The sequence below is a fragment of the Argopecten irradians genome, chromosome 14 (assembly GCF_041381155.1).
Source record: "Argopecten irradians isolate NY chromosome 14, Ai_NY, whole genome shotgun sequence".
NCBI lineage: Eukaryota > Metazoa > Mollusca > Bivalvia > Pectinida > Pectinidae > Argopecten > Argopecten irradians.
The window spans coordinates 35223118-35250012 of record NC_091147.1 but is presented as its reverse complement, the minus strand read 5'-3'; the positions used below and the strand labels follow the sequence as shown (position 1 = coordinate 35250012).

Sequence of the window (26895 nt, the reverse complement as noted above, 5' to 3'; positions counted from 1 at the left end):
TATGTAATTATGACAAATTGTAAACCATACTAGAATCAGGTCCAACATTCAGACGCTCCTGAAGGGAAAGCGTTATTTCCCCCAAAGATGCATCAGTAAATGCAATACTGTAAATTTATTTATTTTAGCGGTAATTTTATTTCTTCGCTTTTCGCGTTATCTTCAAAGCTCTAATTCATGTACAGCGCTAAATTTTGAAAACGTGTATTTCAGGTATTTGCGGTAAGACTTTACTATGCTAAAATAAGAATGTTAACAGTAGGTAATGTAAAAGTATAATGTAATGTCATGTTGTAAAATGAGGAAGAAGACGTTACGATTAATTCATTTCATATATTTACCTAGATACATTTGTAAATCAAAATAATAAAAGTAAAACACATTGTATGATATTATTTTAAATTTTATTGTTAATGTCATGACAATCTTTACAATGCAAATATGATTATTCATGCAAAGAATAAAAATCAACATAAATGCCAACATGATATTCTACCAATAAAAATCATGAAACACCATAATGAAATAAAATGTAATCAAAATCTTACACAAACTAATGTCAAAATCAACTTCCCTTCCCCCTCCCCAACCCCACCACACAAAAATGTATGTACACGTTAATGAAATGTATATACTACTCATTCAATAAGTATTACACAATAAGAATTTTAAAACGCCAAATTTTAACGCCTCGCCTTAGCATGTATTAAGGTATGCAAACGCGAAATTACAAGTCGTCACAAAGGCGGATGATTTAGAAAGACAAATAGGCAGCCAGGGGGTTTGTGAAAAGTGATTATTGTTTATTATATTCTGCATGGAGATGTGATAATAGCGGATTGAGGAAAGTAAAAAAATATATAAAAATACATTACTGAACGAATCTGACGGAAGGCATCCATTAAAAGTCGAACCAATTAAACAGATAAACAATTTATAAATGTTCTGCAAGTAGAAAGAGGACAACCCCACAAAGGTCCACTGCCAAATTTTTATTACATTATAAAATATGTACAGACATAACAAAAACACATTAAATGTCTCCGCTCCTTCTCTATAAAAACTACACAAAGCAGTTCAAAACATGGCTATCAAACGGGCAGAAAATTTACACTCCATATAAACAATGTTTCGTTTTGTGTTTCAATGTTTACAAGTCAGAGCAGCAGAAAGTGAAAGCTAATCTTGGTACCTGCGTACTTAGAATGACGTGTAGTTAATTTTATATTTAATTGTATACTGGGTTTTATTCTACCAAAATGTTGATGGTTTTACGCACAACCATTTTTTATATCCGGAATTTGGAAACGACAACATTTTGTTTTCAATAGGAAGTTGAATTGGGTACAGACAATGCACTTCAGAGGTTATTCAATCGCGGCATTTTGTCTATGTTGAACAAAGCCCGCTAAAATAATCTTGATCTAATGCTATTAGTCTGTAAATATCTTCATACAAGAAGTTAATACCTTGAACTTCATCATGTGACAAAATAATTGCATTAATATACACACTAAATGTTTATTCCACTAAACATTTATTGACGGTTTGTTAGTAAACGTAGTAAAACTAGAATTAGAGTTTTTGTTTCGCGTGTATGTAATTAGCATGGACATCATAATCATTGTCTAAATAACATTATGCAATTTTATTACTTGTTTTGCATGTTCACTACTTTATTAAATTGATATATGTTGGGTAAGGAACACTTAAACTTTATAAAAGCTAAGTTATCAATTTCCTCTCCAATTATGGTAACACGTGTTCATGCACCACACAAAATTAAGTTTAGCTTGTCAAAATGAATTTCACAACATGTTTGCATTTAGTGTTTTGAGTGTTTCGAGAGTAAAAGTTATGTTATTTTACACTGTGATTGATATAGTGTGACCATGATGGTTCTTGTGAAATAGCAAATCGGACAGCTCCCGTTTATTGCAATATAAATATACAAGAAAAACAGCTTAAATTCTGCTGATGTTCTTGTAAATACAGTGTACACCCAGTAAACTCTTAACTTTTATCAGTTTGACTAAAAACTAGGAAGAGAAACTAACAATTTCCTGTAGACAATAACATTCTTCTCCTCAAAAAGGTAATTTTAAAGATCTCAATTGAACCAAAATACATTGTTCATATTTTAATGCACTTTCAAATCAAAATTTTTGTTCCATTGTCAGTTTAACAGTTTGTTTCAAGCAAAGTTCAAGGTTATTTTGAGCTATTTTGCTGAAGTAAAAAAAACAACCAAAGTGTATTACAATAACTTGCTTGCACATGTTGCCGATTAATATGTTATACGTTCAAAATGTATCTTGCAATGTACAATTAATGACTTAATAAAAGGTTAATAGACGGAATTTACAAGGAAGATGGTAACAATGGTATATTGTATTATACATGTACTCATAATTGAAGCCTAGTCTTATTGTTTAAGATTTACCGAAAACAATGACTTATTGAATCGCTTAAATGGGAAAAAAGGAATGTGGGTTTTTTTTCATAAAAAGTAACCATTAACGTTCATGCCAGTTCATTTTCTTTCCATAATGTGAAATAAAGGTTTTGGAAACTATTATAAGAATTCGCTACACTGATTCACACAGATTGCAAAATATATATCAGATTTGTCATATCTCAATGAAATAAAATAGAAAAAGAATATACTCTTTTGTTTCGGGGGTTTTATTTCAAGCAAAGTTAAGTTTTGTTGACTCGAACTACAACATTACATTTAACGTTATCGTTGTGGATATAATGCATCTAGGATGATAAAATTAAAACCAAGATGGCAGACATTGATAGGACAAAAACAACAAGGAAAATACACTTAAAATTATCCTATAAATAAATTAAGCCAGGACAACCGCTATCTATAAAACACAGTTTAAACGTCGGGTTCTTGATACACACTCTTGATTTAAATACGCAATTCCACTTCACATTTTTTTAGTTCGGTCTAGAGAGTTTACATATCTTCACGTTTCTATGAAGTAGATTCCACGTTCACATATCCGATATCCTGATGTGTTCAACATGAAATTGACGTGACCTTTTTAATGCAAGCCATGCGTCCTGCGACTATCAAATGTTGGTTTTGAGTGTGTGCCTCTGTGTTACTGTAACACTTTAAGGAAAAGGAGTTTAATAAATAATTTCACGAAGAACATTTGCTTCATTTGACCTATTTATTCAGTACCAAACATTCAAGAATATGTTCTGATACGTGCATATATTTCTAGAGTACTATTTGGTACAGTTTTCGTACTTTACTCTTCATTTCTTCATTTTTCTTACAGGTTCTTGACGCCATTTTAAATAAAACTATTCACTTTTATAGGCTCTGTATGTGCCCTATTGAGATGGTTTATCATCCAAAGTTCCAATTGAAATAATGAGAAAATGGTCTGTTTTTTACAACATACCACACCACAAAATGAAAAAATACAAATAGATAAATAGGTATCAAATCTCTTTTTTAACAAGTAACAAAGTCATCGTAAAACAGTTTCATTTTTCGAGTTCACCTTAAACAGGCCATGGAAATATTTTTAATAAGCTTAATTAATCAAAGAAAAATAATGTTCATTGAGCATACTTTATGGAAATCATTCAAATTCTCAGGACAAATGGAAACAAACTCTCGTGGTCATAACTAAAAACTCTAATTAACCTTAGATAATCCCCTGTAATACGTGACGCATTATTTTTACAATCATAGATACCTTTGTTTTTATAATCATTATTATATTACGCACCCCTAACTTCAAATAATATTTTAACACAGAAAAAAATGCACAAATGATATTGTAAGTAACATGGAACTGAACTAAAAGTAATTAAGATTTAGTGTTTCAGTTACCAAGGAATATTTTTCATAACATATATTTTTCAACACAACAATAACATTTATGAAAGAAAGAATACTTTTAAATGCATTATGTGTTTTCTAACAACTTATGAACGTATTTGTTCAAAGTTAGCAAGGAAATAAGCGGAATGCATATCCAAACAAATCCATCGCTCTTTGATATTGATGAAATATCGATTTAGTTAGTAATATGAAAAGAATGAAAAATAATCACATTTACTCAAACAACGATGTTAAAATAAAAGAAAAAGAACACACGCAAAATATAAGACTGAAATCAATAAAGACGTACAATTAGCTACAAAATAATGTATCAGACTTTCACTATATATATTTTTTCTAACCTTTTCCCACCATATATCCATATATGTTAAATATGCTCCGATTTTCGGCCACTCTCATTGGCTGATACACTGTCATGTGGAGGGCGATATTTAGCATTTCCATTTTTAGAAAGTTAATTAATTCGATGTTTCCATTTTTAGAAACACCAAATCAATATTCCCTATTGTGTCGTCACACTCGAGTCGATATTCATATTGTGATGTCATTCTCAAGTCGATATTGCGATTATTACGTCACCATCCCCTAACGTCGAGTTCTTCGGGAAGATGTAATCGAGCCATTCTCTGTGCATTTCTATATTACTGAGCACAAAGCAAACATTTAAAATAATTATCATATCTAATATAAAGTTAAGGACCTTTGTTTCGGCCAATATGGTGTAATATTGCCCTTATATAATTCCAAATAATGATCTAGGGCTACGCTCTCGTTCATTATTTATTCTATTAGGGTAATATAACACAATATTGACCTCAACCAAGGTCCATAACTGATATATATTTGGTTGCAAAAATGCAATATCAGGAAAAACAAGACTTAACATTGGCGTCTATGAAAGTTGTTACTATATTGACGGGTATTTCATCAGGAAACACTTATTTGCAAGATATAGTAGAAACTAAAACTGTTCACATACATGTATTGTATATCAAACGATACAACGATAGCGATGTGCTAAAACATAATGACTATAATGATAAACAACGTTGACGTATGTCTAAATTACATAAAAAATGTCATTAAAACAAAAAATAGCAATTCCTAGACCACAAACTTACTTTACTGTAAACGTCTTATTTTAGCTTTAGTTTTATTTTAGCGCTTTTCGCGTTGAATTTGAAGCGCTAAATCATGTACAACGCTAAATTGTTATGTGAAAGGATACTTCCAGTATTGAATAAAAAACAACCTGCGTAAAATCTACACTGACAAATTATTAATTTACATTTTTGTTTGTATTTGCGCTAAGATAAGTATGTTTACAGTATAGATACCCAAAAGGACTCTTTTTCTGACTTTTCGGAAAATTAGTCATTTCCGGTTTTAAAAGTTTGTGGCTTGGAAACGGCCCATACGCTGATGTCACATTTGGTCCTTGTCCATGAAACTAGAAACATCAAGTTATTTCTGTAGCCAATACGCAATCTGTCTATTTCTGCAAAACTGTATGACATAGTATTCGTTCCATAGTGATAGAAACATATGAACGTATTATTTTCCAAACTATGCATTTATATGTACATTTCTCACTCTTGAAAACCGTTCTTAAAACTTCTAGTGCCAAGGACAAACAAAAGTCACGGCTACCGCCGTATAATTTTTAACCATGGCAACATATTTAAAAATGATACTCCTCATTCAGACGTCATCGTCCATGAAGAATCACTCAAGTCATTTTGTATGTTAGACAACTATTGAAGACACACAAACAACATGCTTTGTGTAATTCCTTTGTTTGTTTTAATTAGGTTATTTTTGTGTTGAAACGTCACATTTGATAGTGTAGACTTCACGCGTTCCGAGTTAAATTCTATCAATTATTGTTTAAAAGACACATGTCTTGGTGAATACTTCATGTGTCCTGTTGCCAACGTCACAATGACTGTTGTAAACGTCACTTGTTTTGTTGTTAACGTCACGTTTGCACACGGACTTTGTTGTTCTTCTTTGTACCTTTCCTCCGTAATGACTGATTTTTCGCCTTTTTCTGTCTTTGCCGTCGTTCAAGCTTTAAGGCAGTCCGTGATTTTCTTTGTTGAATTCGCCACTGTTTTAAACTTTTCCGGATTCTTGCTATTTCCTTTTGCACTCTTCTCATCCGGCCACTGTATAATTTGTTAGTCGTGACCTGTTCCTCGGCGGGGAGATAACTCCATTTTGATCTCTTATTGTGGATAACTGTCTTTATACTCCTCAGTTCCCGTTTCACATATCTCAGTAGACTACAGCTATTAATCTTAGCGCGGTTACACTGAAAACACAACCAAATAATAATTAACATCACAGTAGAAAAAATAATACTGGCAAATTAAATGATTTTTTGTCAAATCCATAAAGCTTGTACAATGTTGTTGCTTGTCAATTTAAAGCTGCACATTTCTGTTTAATGACATTTTATTTGGATTTACCACATACAATACACATTATGGCATTTGAAAAAATATATTATGTAAATGTTTTGATGTAGAGATTCGCTCTGAACTGGCGCACTCTAAGGCAAGGACATACCTTAATGCTACAAGCAAAATTCAGCTACCGTATTAAACCCAGTAAGCACCAAGGAAGGTTTAAAATGGAAAAGGAAGAGGGTTTTAATAGGATTAAATTTGGGCTACTAATATTCAAAATTATTGCAAGGTCTGTAATCTATTAATCATTTACCAATTTATAAATTAAAAAAAAATGAAAAGAAATTATTATATTATATAAAAACATCTTCACGGGTTTTCATAGTTTTAATATGTCTTTGAGTCAATGTAAGCGACATTAAAAGGGGAGAGGGACGGAGACGCTTACGGTAATTTTAAAATGCCTTCAATAATATAAAGAGGCCTTACTGTGCGTTTGAGTGATTTGTAGACGGTGATGCCCCTGTTGGTCATGATTTCTATGGCTGTAGCGGTCTCCCAGGTCAACATGTCTCCACCACTGGATAGTCCAAGGGCTGTAAAGCATAGAGGAAACTGTTAACTTCACGCTCCCATGAACTGTTAAAGCTTGATTTCACTTTTGAATAAAACGAAATCGCGAAAAAAAATCTACTGCGAAAATGTTTTAAACATAAAATAAGGGGTAACTCGCGGTGAAAAAGTCATTTTCCATGACAAACCGCAACATTAAGTTTTCTGTACAATATATTCATGCATAAATCTTGCATCTACTATGACCAATCTGGTATTTTGTCTCATAGTTGATCAAAGTCTATCCTCTCATTCCATTATGTTGACTATATATCGCCTTATACGTGTATTTCAATAAAATTTGGTGAAAAACAAAAAAAAATTACAAAGGAAATAGTTTTATATTAATTCATTAATTTTCAATGTGAGAAATAGAACTCAATTTAAAACAAGAGGCCCAGAGGGCCTGTATCGCTCACCTGGTTTGTAATGCCTAGTAAGGTTCATTGTTTCTTTTCTGAAGGAATTTGAATATTTACCTCTAATTCCCCTATTGGGCCCCACTCTTTCTGCTCAAGGGGGTGAAAGCCAAAAATTATAGGAATTCTGTTAACCCCAAGGATGTTTCTGGGCCAAATTTGGTTAAAATCCAAGCAGAACTCTAAGACTAGTAGCGATTTATAGGATTTACCTAAATTTCCCTATTGGGCCCCGCCCCTCCTGCCCCCAGGGGGTCAGATCCAAAATTTATACAAGTTCTATTCCCCTTCCCCCAAGGATGTTTCTGGCCAAATTTGGTTTCAATCCATGCAGAACTCTAGGACAAGTAGCGATTTATAGGATTTACCTCTATTTCCCCTATTGGGCCCGCCCCTCCTGCCCCCGGGGGGTCAGAGCCAAAATTTATATAAGTTCTGTTCCTATTCCCCTAAGAATGTTTCTGGCTAAATTTGGTTACAATCCATGCAGAATTCTAGGACAAGTAGCGATTTATAGGATTTACCTCTATTTCCCCTATTGGGCCCCACCCCTCCTGTCCCCAGGGGGTCAGAGCAAAAATTTATACAAGTTCTGTTCCCCTTCCCCCTAGGATGTTCCTGGCCAAATTTGGTTACAATCCATGCAGAACTCTAGAACAAGTAGCGATTTATAGGATTTACCTAAATTTCCACTATTGGGCCCCACCCCTCCTGTCCCCGGGGGGGTCAGAGCCAAAATTTATACAAGTTCTGTTCCCCTTCCCCCAAGGATGTTTCTGGCCAAATTTGGTTACAATCCATGCAGAACACTAGGACAAGTAGTGATTTATAGGATTTACCTCAATTTCCCTTATTGGGCCCCGCCCCTCCTGTCCCCGGGGGGTCAGAGCCAAAATTTATACAAGTTCTGTTCCCCTTCCCCCAAGGATGTTTCTGGCCAAATTTGGTTACAATCCATGCAGAACACTAGGACAAGTAGAGATTTATAGGATTTACCTCAATTTCCCCTATTGGGCCCCGCCCCTCCTGTCCCTGGGGGGTCAGAGCCAAAATTTATACAAGTTCTATTCCCCTTCCCCCAAGGATGTTTCTGGCCAAATTTGGTTTCAATCCATGCAGAACTCTAGGACAAGTAGCGATTTATAGGATTTACCTCAATTTCCCCTATTGGGCCCCGCCCCTCTTGTCCCCGGGGGGTCAGAGCCAAAATTTATACAAGTTCTGTTCCCCTTCCCCCAAGGATGTTTCTGGCCAAATTTGGTTAAAATCCATGCAGAACTCTATGACTAGTAGCGATTTAAAGGAAATGTTGACGGACAGACGGACGACGGACGACGGACGACGGACGGACGACGGACGACGGACGCCGCGCCATGACATAAGCTCACCGGCCCTTCGGGCCAGGTGAGCTAAAAAATGCATACTGTAAACGAGGATATTTTTGTTGAGATTTCACGATTTGTATGTATTAACCTTTCAAGGTGGCGTTATTTTTGCGATACAAACACCTTTAGATTTCTATAAAAACAAAGTTCATACATGTAGAAAATATTACTCGCGGGGGAAATTTTTGCGATCAAGCGACCTTCGCGTAATTAGCGTAAATTTCCTCCTCACGTAAATTTCCACGTTTATAATATACAATAGCAATAACGTATAGGTATTTCTAAATCTATTATCTGTTTCAGATAGTTAACCCCTCCCCATATTACGTTGGTAAAACAAAGGACACCAACATCGCCTTTACAACATATTTGTTTTGTCAGTAAGAGAGGAAATTCTCGTTACCTCTCGGCTTAGGAAGGAAAGGGAGCATCCCGTAATTAAGATGGGGCTTCCTTGAATACATCTCCTCGCGGATGCGATATAGGTCCTGCTCATATTGTTTTACGCATCTGTAAGCCCCCGTAAAATCTCTCTTCCTAAACTGGGTCATCTCGACCTTATTCTCAGTTGTAGATATCCGTATAACCTATGGAAATAAAATTAGGATTATATTCATTGATGTGTTGGTGTTTGAGTAGCTAAATGAGCACTTAAATCAACATAATACCAATCTTATTAGAGTATAACAAAGATCTGTTGGTAAAGATAACAATGTTTACAAAGGAGATCAAAGACGATGGAACGTAAATACCGTTTCTTTAAACGATTCTCATCTTAATCTTCTGTTTTCAGATGTGCTGCATTGGTTTTTTCTCAAGTACACTGTAGCTATTACAAACGGAGAACAACAGTGAGAGCGAACAATGAGTTCAAACAGTAAACGATCCCACAGGAATATCTCTTAATTAACAGCGTTGTACGGCCTGAAACATTTCATGTTTACAATGCAATGTCTACTTGACCCAAGAAATTTCAAAACTAATCACTTCTAGTTTTTCGTTTTTATTGTATATGGTGGGCATAAAATATAAAGTGTGAAATTAATGAGTGCTACATGAACGAAGGTAAATTGTGTGTTATTCGAATAGTCAGAATACGAAATACTGTAAACCAACTTGTTTTCGCGGCTACTTAATTTTGCGATTTCCGTTTCAAAACATTTTCGCGAAAATTAAGTTTCGCGGATTAAAATTTAATTTAGAAATCTTTGAATGTAATTGTGCAAGAGTTGTGGAAGATTCGCCGAAATAAACTTTCGCGAATTTACCTTGATTCCGAAAATCGCGAAAATAAATCGCACGCGAAAGAAAGTTGGTTAAAGTAGTATCTTGACAAATACATGATTCAAAACGTAGTTAAAATACTCAACAATTACAGCCAGCTAGCATTTTAAGGTTTCACGAAAAAGCTAGGATCTTACTTTACCTTTGTATTGTATGGCAATCCCACTTCTCTTTCTGCGAATTGTAAATGCTCGGCCATTGACTGTGACTGGAAGTTGGCTTTTTTCAGGAGGTTCACTGAGCCTGAGTGGCGAAATTTCATTTCTACGACTATGATTTCTAACATTCCGTAACTTCTATCCCGGAGGTAGTATGCCCCATCGTAATGCTGAGCTAGGACAGGGCTTAAGGCTATACCGTCCTCCTGAATGTCAACACTTCGGCGATAATACTCCACATATGCCCGTATGTATGTCTTCCTGTTAAACGTAAGATTGCTGGCTATTTCCACCTGTAATAAATATCAAAATTGTTATTTTCTCCCGACCATTTTGAGGCGTGGCCTTCATATACAATTTAGCAGCTGGTGTCTTCCAGTAAATATTTCGGAAGCTTGTAGAGAAACACAGCGCAGACCAGTTGATTTATCAATTATCAATGACAAAGTTGACCAGCAGATACACAAGGAAATGTGAATATAAGTTTTGTTTTTTTAAGAAATCATTTACGGTCCTTTGTACCAAACGAGTTTGAAAAAAAAACCTGTCCCTTCAGTATATCCATAGGCATTGTATTAATCTGTCTTGTCCAATGACAAACAATAGAAGAGACCGGATAGTTTCTCAGTCTCGTGTGAACTTCAATTAGGATTATAATGAATTATCCCATAAAGATAACAGATGTGTTAAATAAAATGAATACTGAGCAGTTGTACATTTCAGCAATTGACTGTTTGGAGCGTAGTGGTTTATGTTCTCGATTTTTTTTTGAAACCTTTGAAAGCGTCATTCATATGATAAGCTATCATATATAATACCATAATTTTGGTTAATTTTGCGAGGTATCAAATTTCGCGAAATTAACCAAAAATCTGCGAATTTAAAAATTAAAATAAAAAAACGCAATTATTAGTAATATACAGTACTCATCACTTCAGGAAATTCTAAAATATAATGCGTAATAAGCTTTTTAGACACTTCCTAACTTACAGCAAAGCAGTCCCCTCGATGAAGAATCCCGAGGCTTGTTACCGTCGTAGCGTCACAGAGTCCCATGAAGACAAAGATGTCGTTGTATTGACGGACCTCAAAGTTCCTCGTATCATTGAGAACCTTAGAAACGCTCCTTATAGGACCCTGTTTGTTGGGAAGGTTGCTACAAATGAAATAAAACAGAAGATTTTAAAATACCATTGTGTAGTTGTGTTTTTGTATTTGTACTTTCTTCTGGGCAACTCCTTTCTTCTAGGAATCCTTATAGTGTGCTCAGTTTTTATGCAAAACATTGGTTTAATTTATGTATGATAAAGCTATAAAGGTTCTTGGTATGGCTTATGAAGAAAACCTGTATGTTTCTTGTAGTTTACAAATATTAAAACTATCTGGGATTTTAGATAATTTTAAAATCGGGCTCCAATTTCTCAAAGCAAATGTGTAGACTAAAGTCAAAACTTCAGTTTTTCTTCTTATGTAACGTGTATGAAAATAATTTACAAGTCGGTGTTCGACTTAAGTTTGTTTCGAGAAATCAAGGCCGGATTAATGCATAAGGTGATACTGATTTTATGTCAAACGTTTATAAAAGGATTCTTTTTCTTTTGCAAATCATTGCTTATTTTCTCAAACTGATGATAGTATCGTCAGAAAAGTTATCAATCATTAGCACCTGCGTAGAAGATGTTGACAGAAGTAGATGTCCAAGTGATGTCATGTCATTAGCAATTCTCTAATTAAGTTGGAAGCGTTCTTTAAAATTTGAACTAGAAAACTAATGAATACCATACTTTACATGTGTAAAGACTTGAAACGAAATGTCTTTAAAGAGGAGAGGACAGCTGATATACGGTACAAGTATAATTACGGTCCGGAAGAGTCATAGCAAACTAGCCATAAAAGCTAACATCGACAGTACACCTGGTAATAATATACTACTACTTTAAACATGAATATCTTCCTTCACTTATCAAAATGTCCTGTATTCCATTAATGGGGCTTTATACCATTAAAATTTTCATGTACGTCGTTATAAAAATTTTGATTTTTTCAATGAAAATGTATTTCTATATTATTTTCAGTACAAGATAACTTCAACTTGTTTATTTCAATTCCTATGCCTGGATGTCAGTAAATTGCCGAATATCGAGCGGGTTTTTTTTGTACAATTCATCAAGATTGTGGATCACGCTGGAGAGGCTACCAGGTGTTGCAGATGAAACAGTAACGTACTCTTGCGAAAAATGACTATATTACAATTTTGCATGAAATACCGTTTAAATAATTTTTCTGTAATTTTGTTACCAGATGTATTGAAGAGTGTTAGAATAATTGTAGATGATAGAAATGTACCATTCCCCCTAGTTTGAAACTTAAGGAAAGTAAATTATATCAAATCATAATGATCGTGGAAAGCATTAGCATTTGATACTAGTGGCCAGTGCAAAGACGTCAACACAGTACTCCAGCCCAACTCAGACCAGACCTGACATTTTCACTCAACCCGTAAAACACTCATCAAATTGATTTGATAAAGTGTTAATAGATTTGAAAATTTCATGTACGACTAGCCATATACGTCCGACAGTGTTGTGTGAGTACGCCGGTAGAGTACTTAGCCTTTGAAATGGACCAGATTTCTAGTAAACATCCATTATAACTACCACGTGGAACCAATCATAGGCCATATGGAGGTGATACTATTAGAAGGCTAAAATACATCACCTAACATTATGTTATATGTTACCTTCATAGGTATAAGAGAAAAACTTAACATTGACTTAACATTCAGAAATATAGAAGAGTGCTTTTCAGATGAATACCGTAGACATCATCGCGTTTTGATGCAATCAAGGTTTTTATTAAAGATGAACCAACGCCGACAGAGCATGAACAATAATCATCATTTAAACAATACTTGGTGTTTAATTGTGTATATATGTGTCTAATTAACACAAACATAACATAAAACAACTTCTGCCTTTGCTGAATGCGCAATCATTACTTCATTCCATAAAGGAAATAGTTACATGGGGTTTTTTCGGGTCGCAATGATTATGTTTAATATTTTATCTTCAACTAAAATCAGAAGCTCAAAATTTTCCAATAGTTGTAATGATGTAAAGTAAGTAACTTTTGTAATTGAAGAAAAAATACTGATTCGTCTGCTTTAGTTTTTGGTAGAGAAAAAAAACGTTTGTCAGCGGTGGAGCATCTTTAACTGCATTACCAATTTTTCGATTGGGAAATACTGGATTTTATGGGAGATTCGCGCATTTGCAATAATGTTCCTAACGACATGCAGAAAAAATGCAGTCATATTTCAATACATTTGTTACGCGATAAAGTGGTGTTAAAGAAACTGTTTGCTCATTTACAGTAATGGTCGATTATTGTTGATCTGATCTACAAAGGGATCGAAATCAGATGTCCTGCAACTTTCAAAAAAACAATATTATGTATCACTGACCAAAGTCTCGAAATTGTTTCATTTTTTCAAATGTTTTACTGTACAGTCGGGCCCAGGATGGCTAAAGGAGGTAAAAATGGTCTCCAGGTATCCATACATATCATGTGAAAATACTACATGATAAAAATCTGTATGTAAATGACACAATTTTTTGTTTGTTTTCTTTTTATATTTAACCGATTCCTAATGTGCTGTTACTCTACATGGTATTTCTGTAATGGTATTTTATCATTACTTAAAATTCATAACGGCTGTATAGTGACCATACGTAAATTCCCGTGCCCATACGTAAATTTTCGTGACCATACGTAAATTATCGTGACCATATGTAAATTTTCGTGACCATACGGATATATACTCGTGACCATACGTAAAACATACACAAACTTAGTGTTTACAGCTATGATAAAATAAAGGTTGCACCGCAGAACGATTATACTTGATGGAATTTTACGTCCTGGATACACAAAAACTACAAATAATTTATGCAACTAAACACACGTGCAAGTATTTAACCCGTGGCCTTCAGCAAATGATACGGATTACTTTTTCTGCTTCCGCGAATTAGCCCTCTCGCTCTCTTCCGGTATATCTGAACGTGACAGCTCGCTTGACATGCGTGTTGATTGACATCTTCAGTTGGTTTTAGGGAGTTATAATTAAAGCCACGCGCCACAGAGTAACCTATGTATTCAAAGTGTTCAGATTATATGATTCTATAGACAAGCAAATATTTCCAAATAAGAGTTCGCGTATATGAATACACATGTAATCCTATTCATTACGAACCAAATTTTCTACCATGATGAGCGGCAGAATTGGTCATTGATATTCGGAGTATCCGATAAAAATCACCGACCTATGACTATGTCGAGTACTTGTCAACTATTCCATATATGTTCCAGAGGTAAATTACCATTGGCAATATATCCTATTATACAATATCACTCGTCTACCGCGTTCTTTAAAACTGAATTATAACATGACAAGCTGTGTCTTCTAATATTATAATCATCCCCATTATGTCAAGTTCATTAAAATCACCATCAAAATCTTACGTTTTTTACATCTTTTACATGCTTTTACTAAAAACCAACTCATTTTCTCAGCGACATTTTTTGCGTTAACATGTTTAACGACTTTCGCAATCTATTTCGTGAATTAAGACGTTCATGGTACAATATAACCACTCTGTTAAAATAATAAATGAAATTTCTAAATACCCGCGACGTTTAATTGCTCGTGAATTTCAGTTGGTTGACAGTAACCATCCTTATTCTCTAGAAATAACCTTACCAGCTTCTCGTGAGGGCAACACCTGGTGATATTTGTTCAATTTTGAGTGAGCACTGTCCAATGTCCAGATTGGAGCCAAACTTCCGGTTGTATTCAAAAGCGGAAATCTCTAACTTCTGGCCAACACAACTGAAATCAAAGAAAATAAACAAACGTGGGTTTTCACATCAACATCATTACACCTGCCAAATTGAATTTATGTCGACTGAAAATCAGAGTGCGAACAAATTACTGGCAGACATTCAGGAGAGAAAATTAAAAAAAAGAAAAACGCTTTCTGAGTCACTTTCATTTAAAATAAAAACTGATAAAAGTCCTTGGTTTACCTTCATACGAATGAGTCACTTCAACCAACACCGTAAAATGAATTCTCATTATGTCGTTTTAATGTGTGAGTAATTTGGAACATCATGTAGTAAAACAGTGATGTTTTTCAGCAAGGCCGTAAAGAACGGCTTGCAAAATCGACGTCAAAACACTTCACAGAATATAAGCCGTTTGATTTGATTTGTTAAACGTCCTATTAACTGGCAGAGTCATTTAAAATTAATAAGATTGTAGAGGAAAGTCGTAGAGAAAAAACACCGACCAGCGGTCAGTACCTGGCAACTGCCCCACATGAGATTCGAACTAACAACCTAGAGCTGGAGAGTCGGTGGTAACAACTGCGTTACTTTATTCATTTATACATTCTTTTTCATACATATGGTTATTTACACTTTTGTTAGGTTTTGCGTATTCCTGATTTTAAACAGGTGAGCTAAAACATATACACGTAAAATAAAATAACATATTACATGTGTACTTATCGAAGAAACTTCCAATCTATTAACTCACTCACCCCTGAAGACACATTTAGACTCTTCTAAATCAAAGACTGGACCAGTCCATTGTGAAATTCCAGGGGATGAATAAGTTAAATGGATATTATATTTACTGTTTACTTCGATATTATCTCAATAACTATACTATAGCAAATATCGTATGTTCAAATTGATGATATATTGGATGCAGTTTTGGAAAATCCATTCTTAAAAAATGCTCCATCGCCGAAATATCCTAAACAATACCCGTTATTTTAACAATAACTGATATATGATTGTGTTTATATGTATCTCATTAAAGAAATTGCATATAAAGGAATGCATTTTGCTTTTGATGCATACACAATCAGTACTTAATTTCATATAAGGCATAGTGCCATGGATTTTTTTTTATTTTTTTTTTTTTTGCGGAACGCAATTAATTGTTTTTAATATTTAAATCTTTAATTAAAATTAGAGGATTACACATTTTAAAGTAAGCAACTTTGGTAACTGAAGACAAATATTTATTCATCTGCTCTTATTTTTGATAGAGAAAAAATACCGTTCGTCGGCGGTGGAGCATCTATAGGTACGTCTGTCTGCTATTTTATTCATGCATTTATCATTCATTGATTGATGTATTATGTATCAATTCATTCTACCTTTATCTGTTTATTAATTTCAACTTTCCTAAATGATTTAACTTAAAACGTTTTTCGTTGATCAGAAATTTATCCCTTGACGAGTACCAGTATTATATAGATTGATGCATCAACTAACATTCTACTGAACCTAATTCTTCCATATTATAGCACATTGATGGCGCTGAGTAAACAGTCGCCAGCTGGTCGCTGACTGGCCATCAGCCTCCCGAGGAAATTGGGCATGCAGCGACCCCTGCCGACAGTTAGCTTAATTAGTCATACTTTCATAAATATTTTGACACGTGATATAGTACAGACCTCCAAATAAACAGTGTCTGGTGTAGCAAGGTCATATATAAAACGTCTTAGCAGACATCTAACATAAAAACCCTAAACAATAATGGAGTAGGAAGGGGGGAGGGGGAGATGGCTGAGAAAGATAAGTAATACGTATATCAACAAACAAACCATAAACACTTGGCATTTTTTAATCTTTAGAAAGACAACCCACATCTGATATGATTGTTTTAAACGTTATTAAGAGCTAACGAAAGCAAAGATCTTACTGACGCATTCCACTCTTATTTGTTATATCAGCTGTAAGCTTTGAATAACTTTTATCATAATATAATACTGCTGAAAGCTGTATGCAATGTAACCGAATTGTTACCATTACGATATTATTGCAGGCTAAACCAGAACATTGGTTTTAATTTGTGTACGATTACAGCATATATTCTTACTTAAACTATTTTAAGTAAACGTTTTAACGCAAGCTCTTAAAACAAATAATGTATAATCTCGTATTCCCTTGACTAAACAACTCTTCATTACTGCCACAAGCTTTTCGGGGCAAAATGTGTTAAGTTACTATAATATCATTGAAAGCTATGACACTTAACGATGGTGTGTTTGCAGAAATTGGCACACTCTTTAATTGTATTAAAAGCTAACTTAATACTAAATGTGAGACAAACAAACTGTTCTCGTTAATAATACAAGTTCAACAAATTTGTTAAAATAATTTTTTGTGTTATCATTCTTATCATACCACTGCAGTCCTATTTCAACAATATTTCTAACTAACTAACCTACTTACCTCAATTATTTATGCTTTAGGTTTATTATTGTACTAGCGTATACTTAGCCTGGCCACCAGACCCTACGTTGTTGATAGGACTTTCTCAACAGTTCTTCACTAGATGTTCTCCCCCTAGATTGATACTAAGGATCAAATATGTAGAAGAGACAAAAATAATAAAAAAAATAAGTGGTTTATTTTTTTTTAATATTTGAAAAATTGGTGGCCAGTCTAATATATACTGTATGTAATGAGCTATCAGTGGGTACTGATTTAGAGGTTTTAAAGTATATCGTGGTTAAAGATATTAGTGGTAAGCCAATGACAATAATTTGAAAATATATAGAAAAAAAATTCGTTTTGTTTTCGTAGTTTCACCGCACCATCGAAAGCAACGAATATTCCACATTGTACAGTACTAACTTCAAACAAATATGTCAAATTGCTTTTGCATGCTAACTTAAAACGTAATTAAACTTGGCAAGCACTCATACATGTCCTAGTATACTATATTGTATTGCAAGTCAATATACCTAAACGTATCGTCATTTATAACATCGCAAGCTAACGTAAACAAATATTAACGCAAAAATTGTATTGTTTTACTATCATCTTAAAAGAAAGAAATTTGATTCCTTATACGATTATGACAATCTGATTTAGAAATAAAATTATGCACTTGTGTATAATACACAATGGCAAGCCAGCAAAAATCATATTACCTATTTAATAATTTAAGTTCTTTGAAGCTTAATTCAAATAAAACCATTTGCATTTTCATGATAAAACTTTTCCATATTTGATAACATTAAGTTTAGCATATGATAGTACACTCTTGATAACATTTAGCCAAAGAACGCATAGCTTTCATCGGATTTAAACCGTACTTCCTGGCAACCGATGAGCGACCTTCTGACTGGCTGGTGATAAAGATAAGGGCGGTAGCATTTACGGAACACCTGGTACGGTCTCATTGTGTTTGTTGTCAATCAACATATCACGAAAATGTGTTACAGTTGTTTAATTATGTCAATAGATATTATTACTTTTACACAAAGCAAGCCAGGACGAAACATCAAAATGTATATTACGTTCCTTTTAGACAAGATGTAATTTTCTAATTTTTTATGGCAAATGCGTCATTTTTAGTTTGATGTCTTTGTCTTGTCTTACGGGATTTTAAAAAGTAACTTGCTACGTAACTGGTTTGGTTTCATTTGTTTGACGGCCAACTAACACCCATGATCAAAAAGAGGAGGGGGCTCGTGATGGAGTGTCGAAATACTTGTTTGTTTGTTTGATTGATTGATAAAATTAACATCCTAACAGCTAAGGTCATGTAAGGACCCATGTATGTGGTGTGTTGTGTGTATGAAGTGAGGATGTGTTTTTGGGAGACTGCGGTTTGTTCGTGTTGCGTCTTTTGGTATTGTGGAACACTTAGCCTTTTAATAGTGCTTTATCACTGAAGCATACCACAGAAGACACCAAGCAACACACCCCATCCGTTCAGATTTAATTGACAACGGGCGAATCAGTCGTCCCACTCTCTTTATGCTGAGCACTAAGCAGGAGCAGAAACTACCATTTGTATAGAATACGATATGTCTCGACCAGGGGAAAGAACCCAGAGTCTTCCTCACAGGGGCGATTACCCAATCAATGACCAAACGTAAGGTAGTATCAAGAGCGACGTTTCGAAGAAGAAGTAAGTTAGGAAGAAAGAAAAGATAATATTCTTAATTTTAGCGACTTTTTCGATCAAGTCATAGGGGCAGCAGATACATACACCCTACCTGAATGTCGAAATACTTGAAGCCTTTATATATACATGTATATCATTGCTCATGATAAAAGAAATTAAGATCTCTTCTTTTTTTTAAATACCATATCCAAAAGCAATTACTAAATTTGAACTCGGATATATTTAAATACTTCTTTATTTGAAATGAAGCTGAAACATTCATTTAGTTTAAAGAAACATATCTGAATATTTTGAAATGTTTTTCAGTGGATCAAAGTCGTCCATATCATCGGGCATTTTGTTATTTCAACAGACCAACGATTAACTCGAATTGTAATAATCCGTTGTGAAATTAGGTCTACCAGGTGATTAGAGATAACCTGTACGTTAAGCTGTTTGGATAATCCAATCGTGTCAAAATAACTTGGTTGCCCAATCACTTACGACTGATTATCAGATCTGTGTGGATTTTAATGCATGACGCCATGTGGAGTTAACACAGACCGAGTACAACACGTACTTTTGAAAATTCATTCATCTTGAAAGGCGCCTGAGTATTTACAAGATAATTATAATAAACTTAACCGCACGTCTCTTCGGCTGTATCCCAATATATCGACCGCCACATGATAAACATACTATATTATATTGCTAATTGACATTCCGACATTTCAAAAGCTGAAGAGTTTATCTTCCAAACGGAACCAACTTACGTTAATTTTCACCCCTGAAAACACATTTAGCCTCTTCTAAATCAAGGACTAGGTAAGTCGATTATGAAATTCCGGGGGTGAATGAATAAAGTACCTATATTGACAGGTGATTTATAGGGATGAGATAACAGCCCCCTCTAGCGGCACGCGACAAGGGTTCCGATAATATTGCGATGTTTTCTCTGGATTTGACACCTCTAGTTAGATATGAAACCTAACATCCGGTTTTATCTGTACTATGTAAGATATAATTTAAGATGTGATTTTTTGGTCTACATAATATGCGCATAGAATTATTATTAATGGAAAAGACTGTATCTATACTTATTACATTTACTAAGGTTATTCAAGCACTGCAAATAATGCGTTATATATACATTCTGTCCCTATTGCGTGATCGTAAAAATCGACAAAATTTAAAAGCATATTTTTTTTTAAATAACCAACTGATTTTGTCCCATTGACACCGTCTAATGCGTCTAACCTTTGGTTTTGAATTACTTGGGTTCTTAAGCCTGGTTGAGAAACACCCCTGTCTATAGAATGGTGATTTATGCTCCTGCTTAGCGTTCGGCACAAAAGGAGTGGAACGACTGGTTCACCCAGGGTGCTCTCCAGTATCTTTGGTGGCATGTAGCATTGCAGAGAAACATTATAAACATACCACAGCCTCCCAAATTATACGTTCACACACACAATGCACTGCATATAAGGAAGGACGTCCTTTAATTACAATAGCTGTTTAAAACAGAACGCTAAGCATGGTAAACCAAAGTGTTTTTCAATCACATCCTCTTTTTTATTTATTAGTCTTGTGATAAATATATGTCTGAAACATTTAGGAACAATATAATCAACGTATTTTAGTGGGAAAACTGTCACCGCCAAAAGCACTATAAAGTAACCATCAAATGCCATTTTTACAATACTACAGGACAAAGTATGGATACATTTAGAAGTTAAATTCTATGGATAAGGATTTTTGACTGATTAGTTTAAAGGCGCACTTCCTTGGCGAAACAAAAATTTAAAGTAATATATGAAAATGTATATCAATGGCCATAGAGGATGCAACAACACCAACCAAATGCAGAATTCCTGCGTAAACTATTATTCTATTATAGCCTGGTTGAGAGGGCACTTTTGCCTCATAGACTTGTCGAGGGATCACGAGACAATACTATGAGGCAATAGTGCCCTCTCAACTGGACCACAAGGAGTTTAGTACATCACCCTCACATGAGACCCGTTTTCATGTCATCGTAACAGAAGCACGTCAAGCGACACCTCGCAACGTTATCTTCATTTCCACACCACGTTGTTACATTAAAAGTACAACATATGAATTTTCGCAGAAATCTGTGTTTCTATGAAAAGGGATTCAGCTTCATGAAGATTAAAAGTAGATCAATATAGAACATGAGTAAACTGTGTTCTAGTCTATAGAAAAACAACATTTGCTTCCATCCACGCGCACAACAGCCTGTCCGCCATCTTGACGTCTTGTTGAAGCACAATGTTTAAATGACGTCATGTAAGGGTGACGTCACAATACATTCGCGTTAAATTTCGCGTCACTTCAAATAGTGCCCGCTTCCCCGGGCACCATTGCAAATAGTATACATGTGTGTAGCCAATCAGAATCCAGTATTCTGTCACGTGATGTACTAAATGTTAACAGTGAAGATTCATGTCGCTGTTTGGCCGTCCGGCGCAATGACAACCAACCGACGCGCGGTAATTAGGACGACGGCGGGAAACATAAAACGACCCGCTTTATGAAAATTAGCATTGAATTTATATAAATCAAATTGTTCCGAAGGTGATTGTAAGTGAAGTATTAACAGTAAGTTAATAACTTTTGTTAATCTATAAAGTTTTCAATTTTGTTGAACATTCCCATTTTAAAAATTAAAATCCGTTTCGGAAAAGTAGTGGCCCTTTAAATTGAAAACACTTTGACCATCGCAATAACTAATTAAGCATTTGTGTATTGACAGAAGTGTAGGTGATATTTTTAGTAGCTTTCACAAACATTTATTTTTATTTTTTCTCTCCATTAAAGGGAAGAACGCTCACCAGGTCGCACTAGGAAGAACTGTTGGTCTACCTGGCGGGCCCTTTACGTCATGCACAGGATGTTTATACCTCCCTACTACGCATGTTTACTACGTACAGTGGGTTGCAGCACGTGAAGCACGTGCACAGCTGTTTATGTCTTTATAGAACTAGTAACATCTTGACATCGTTTATGAATAATAAAGGTTATCTCTTCCCGGCAGACCTTGCTGAGTTAGAGAGTACAAGACCTGCATTGAGGAACAATTCATTCATAGGATGTTTTATCAAAAAAAGAAGGCAGAGGAGTTTATCACATCATGGGATGGCACCGGCCCGCCCAATGGAGCTCGCTTCCAACTCCGTGACGTAAAGCAAAAATCATTGATTTTTTTTTTTAAATAGGAAAACGAGATTACATGTGGTGCGTAAATTCCTGCATACCTTTCTTAATTGGCTTGAAAGGTTTACGGCGTGTAATCTTTACCTTTGCCAAAAACCGTTTACTACTCAACTGGAGGCGCTCTTTTTCGATTAAAAGACATGATTATCGAGAGAATTAACTAATTATCTTGATTAGTGTATATGCGGAACAAACGGTCTCCGACGTCGTTGTAGTATCATCGTCCTTTTTTCGGTGCTTGAATGTTTTGTTTTCACCAATTGTGTACGTTATACAAATACCAGTAGTAATTGTCGCATATTCAAATGACCAATAACTTTCTACACATGACCTGTAGCAAGGTCACATGTTACAGTGCTCCAGATATAAATATATATATATATATATATATATTTTTTTTTTTATTTTTTTTTTTTTTTGGGGGGGGGGGGTGGTAGTTGGCGGGTGTGTGAGTAACATTCTACAGTTTGAAGAAGAGGGGTACTGACTTAACAGATCTAGAGATATTTCGATAAAAAATATATGGTTATATAGCAGTATAAAGTAATCGATGGTAAAATAGTAATTTACAAATATCTATCTGAAACAAGGGCACAGTCTATGCAGACTCTTAAAAAAAGACTTGAATTAATCTGATTGTTAATTTCTTCTGATTTTATCTCGAGTTATAAGCGCCAATACTAATTGGGTTGAGAAACGCAAATATCGTAAAGGTGATTTGTACACGTTCATACAATTTTTTGGGGTAGTTAACAGATTTCCATGGGTATTTTACATGTGTATTCATCTTAACTGGAGCACTAGTCTTAGAAATTATAACCAATCAGGTTAGTAAAGGTAAACGATGACAGTTTTATCAAAGTTCAAATGATGTTTTCGTATACAGTCATTCAAGAGGTTTTGAAAAGACGTGCGTTTAATTTGATTGGTTAGCTTTCTATTACCAGTAAAAGATCATACTTCCTCGAGTGAAAAATTCACCTCTTTATCGATTTAAAAGAGATACAATAACACCTCGAGAAAAATGAAGCCTTTGGTTAAACGAGGTTGACTTACCATTGGGTTTAAATAGATAAAATAAAATCACCTCGAACAGAACAGAGTCTTTGAGTTACACGAAATCGACTCATGATTGACTTAAAAGAGATAAAATGAAGCATTAAACATCTCGACTAGTCTTCATGTTTTACGAGGTCGACATAACGAGGAATCTCGGAAGGACCGCCAAAATGGATTTTCAAATCAAGTCTGTTGAAGCATGTATATACAGTCAATAAATGTTTATACTGTGGGTAACTTATATGTGATTTCATTTACATGTTATGACCTCAACACACAGGGACCTGGCACGAAATTTTACCAACAGTATATATATACATATATTATAGTATTAATATATGTATATATATATTGTTTGTTAAAAAAATTCGTGCCCTGTCCCTGTGCCTCGACACCGTTTCTGTTTTCTCTGTGTTAATTTTTTTATGTCAAGAACTGATTTGTTTGACTTTCAATTTCGCTGACTTCCTCATCAATAGACGCGACTACGAGAAGCAATGGAGCTGATGGTGATGTTAAGTTTGAATCATTTACAGATTATTGTGGCAAATAAGAGCATTCGAACATCTATATTTGACATAATAACATTAGCCATAGCTTAAGAAATCATTTTTGCCACGTTGTGCCCATTCCTGTTGTAAATGTGTTGCAACAAAATACATTTAAACCCCACATTAATTCTTTTGTTTTGTACTTATATAGGCCTATTATGCATATTTCGTAATTTGAGTTTACATGTAAGTTTACCTTAATTTAGTAATGTTCTATTAATTAATAAACAATACCATTTTTAGAAAAGTGTTAATCTTCTAGGTGAAAGGATATCGAAGTGCTTGAAGAAAAACCACCAAGCTCTGGTTATGCAGTTTGACGTTAGCTTTTGTTTTAAACACAAATAAGAACTTTTAATGAATTCAATATCCGAACATCAGAATTATGACATTTTCTTATAGATCAGTTTACGTCAAATTGTCAAAGTCTGGTGTTAGGGTTAGATGAAAGTTGAAATAATATATGGACACAAAATATGCACACAAGTTTGTATGCATAGTAACGGTATACATGTATATCAAAGCAATTGTGAACAATGTTTGAACCGTTCCATTCTCGACGATACTTTTTCGTAAATAGATAAAACGATAATTTGTAAAAAATATTAACAAAGTATGTAATTAATGCACTTAAAACAGTATAGATATTGGTTAAAATGGGAGAAATTCTACATTTAATTAGCAAACATAATAATACATTCATTATTTTTCTAATAAATTATAAATTACAAGTCAGGTAACTTATATAAATATCATAACTCACTTATCATCCAGAAATCCGAGCAGAACAACACAACAAAACAGCAAATTCGTCAGGCACGGTACATCCATTTTGGTAACCGTACTCGAACTGAACCCAAATTGGAATCGCACCAAGATAATCCCTTTGTAATTACTTCAGAACTCTAATATAAAGCTGGCCGAGTTGTTAATTCGTTCGACGCACCAGTCGAGGTCCATGTGGTAATACGCTAGCAATTTTGTGTATACTATAAGTGTAGTACAAACGATCTCGTGCTTCCGCGCTAACGCACGCGCTTTTATAGAAGCCAGCGATTTGCTGGAATTATTCAACACGTAAAGTAAATAGCAACGACTACTCGGAAAACATTAAAGTGGTAGCTAAGGGTTGATGTTTCGAAAGAGCGGGAAAAAATCTGGCACGCGAGCGTTAGAATCTAAGTGTCATTTCCGCATGGCTATTTAAACGAAACCACATGGCTTAATGGTTCCCGAATGTACAAGGGTAAACATACTGGCGTTAGGGCCCTTTTCCTGTGTGGAACCAATCGCGTCACTTTTATGGTAACTCCCGAGGGAGCAGTATATCTATAGACAAAACTTGTACGTCAATATTCGTGTAAAAAGCAAAGAAAATTAGAACGTAGAGACAGGAAATGTCATGGTATAATTACGTTTATCGAGGTCTGTTAATTGCAATTATGAAAAGTTGACATTTCCAGCATAATCGAAAGTGAATTTTTTAAATAAACAAACCACATAGGACTATTTCGGTCGTGTTTTTCGCTCTTTTCGTTGTACTCTCGTGGGTTTCCCAACAAGTAATGGGCGGTCAAAATATCTGTAATTCAGTGTTTCAGTTAAGATGGGTACACGAGTAAAATTACTCGGTGAAAATCTGTCAATTACCCTTGCAATGGTATGAACGAGTACCAGTTACCCCTTCATATATTTGGAATATTCTACACAACTAGTCGTATATGAGCGCAAGTGAATGCATTGAACAAGTGATGGTCAGGCGGTAAGGAAGTTCTAATCTATATATTTATCCGATGCTTACACAGTATTGCCAATTCATCCGATTTCCCCAGGTTGACCCGTTTTTTAGACAATTTATAATGCATAACCCGATTGACCCGGCGGGTCATCAAATAACCCGATTTTCAGCTCTTGGACCAAAGTGTCAAAAAGCTCACAAAAATAACGTCAGATCAAGCCATTAGCGCAATTTTAATTACATCTCAGGGCTTAAGACTCATATCAGGCCCTAGTATAATGCTGGTAGCCATGTTTGTGTGTACACAAACTTTAATAAAGGTGTGAAATTGTAGCAATTACTTTATTCAGTCATGCATCAAGATGTCCATGATCGTTTTTAGCCAGAGCCAGCTAACAAATTAGACATGGCCAATTAATACTGTTCAAAATTAGAAATAATAACTTCAAAATCTTCAAAAGCACAAACACTTGTGATCTCAGACAAAGATTTTCTCACATGAATAAAACACAATCAACGTGAACGATGTCCTGTTGCAGTAGGCAGGCAAGCCAAACATAATGGCCGCCATTTTGTTTAGTCAAAGATAATAATGAAACCGGACACGTGTAGAACAAAAAAATCCGGATTTTACTGAATATTATTTCAAAGACTTTTTAATACAATAATTTCATTAATTATCAGATATCAATTATATTATTACAATAAAACATCATAAGTATTATTGAATAACAATATGAAAATAATAAATATGTAACAGGAGAGGAGAAAATGTAGCGGCCAGACCGGGATTCGAACCCGGAACCCTCCGAACACTAGCCGAGTGCTCCACCGACTGAGCTACCTGGTCACAGATGATCGACCCAGTACAGTCCCGCCACACTCCGCCCTCCTTTCTCGAAGTCTTCGCCCTCGAAGATCCAAACACCGCCACCGTGGGTTATTTAGTTAGGCGCCAATTTTGTAACAGGAGAGGAGAAAATGTAGCGGCCAGACCGGGATTCGAACCCGGAACCCTCCGAACACTAGCCGAGTGCTCCACCGACTGAGCTACCTGGTCACAGATGATCGACCCAGTACAGTCCCGCCACACTCCGCCCTCCTTTCTCGAAGTCTTCGCCCTCGAAGATCCAAACACCGCCACCGTGGGTTATTTAGTTGGGCGCCAATTTTGTAACAGGAGAGGAGAAAATGTA

At 35.0% G+C, this 26895-nt stretch overlaps 1 protein-coding gene across 1 annotated transcript; it reads right to left on the bottom strand.

The window, feature by feature from the left end:
- Window positions 1-382: 382 nt before the first annotated feature.
- On the bottom strand, window positions 383-25053 carry LOC138308283 (uncharacterized). Its single transcript, XM_069249275.1, has 7 exons — window positions 24725-25053; window positions 14903-15031; window positions 11134-11299; window positions 10128-10436; window positions 9105-9288; window positions 6775-6881; window positions 383-6188 (listed from the first exon to the last, which is right to left on the bottom strand). Exons 1-7 carry the CDS (start codon window positions 24790-24792, stop codon window positions 5853-5855), a joined length of 1299 nt encoding a protein of 432 aa, XP_069105376.1. The 5' UTR covers window positions 24793-25053; the 3' UTR covers window positions 383-5852.
- Between the last annotated feature and the right edge of the window lie 1842 nt (window positions 25054-26895).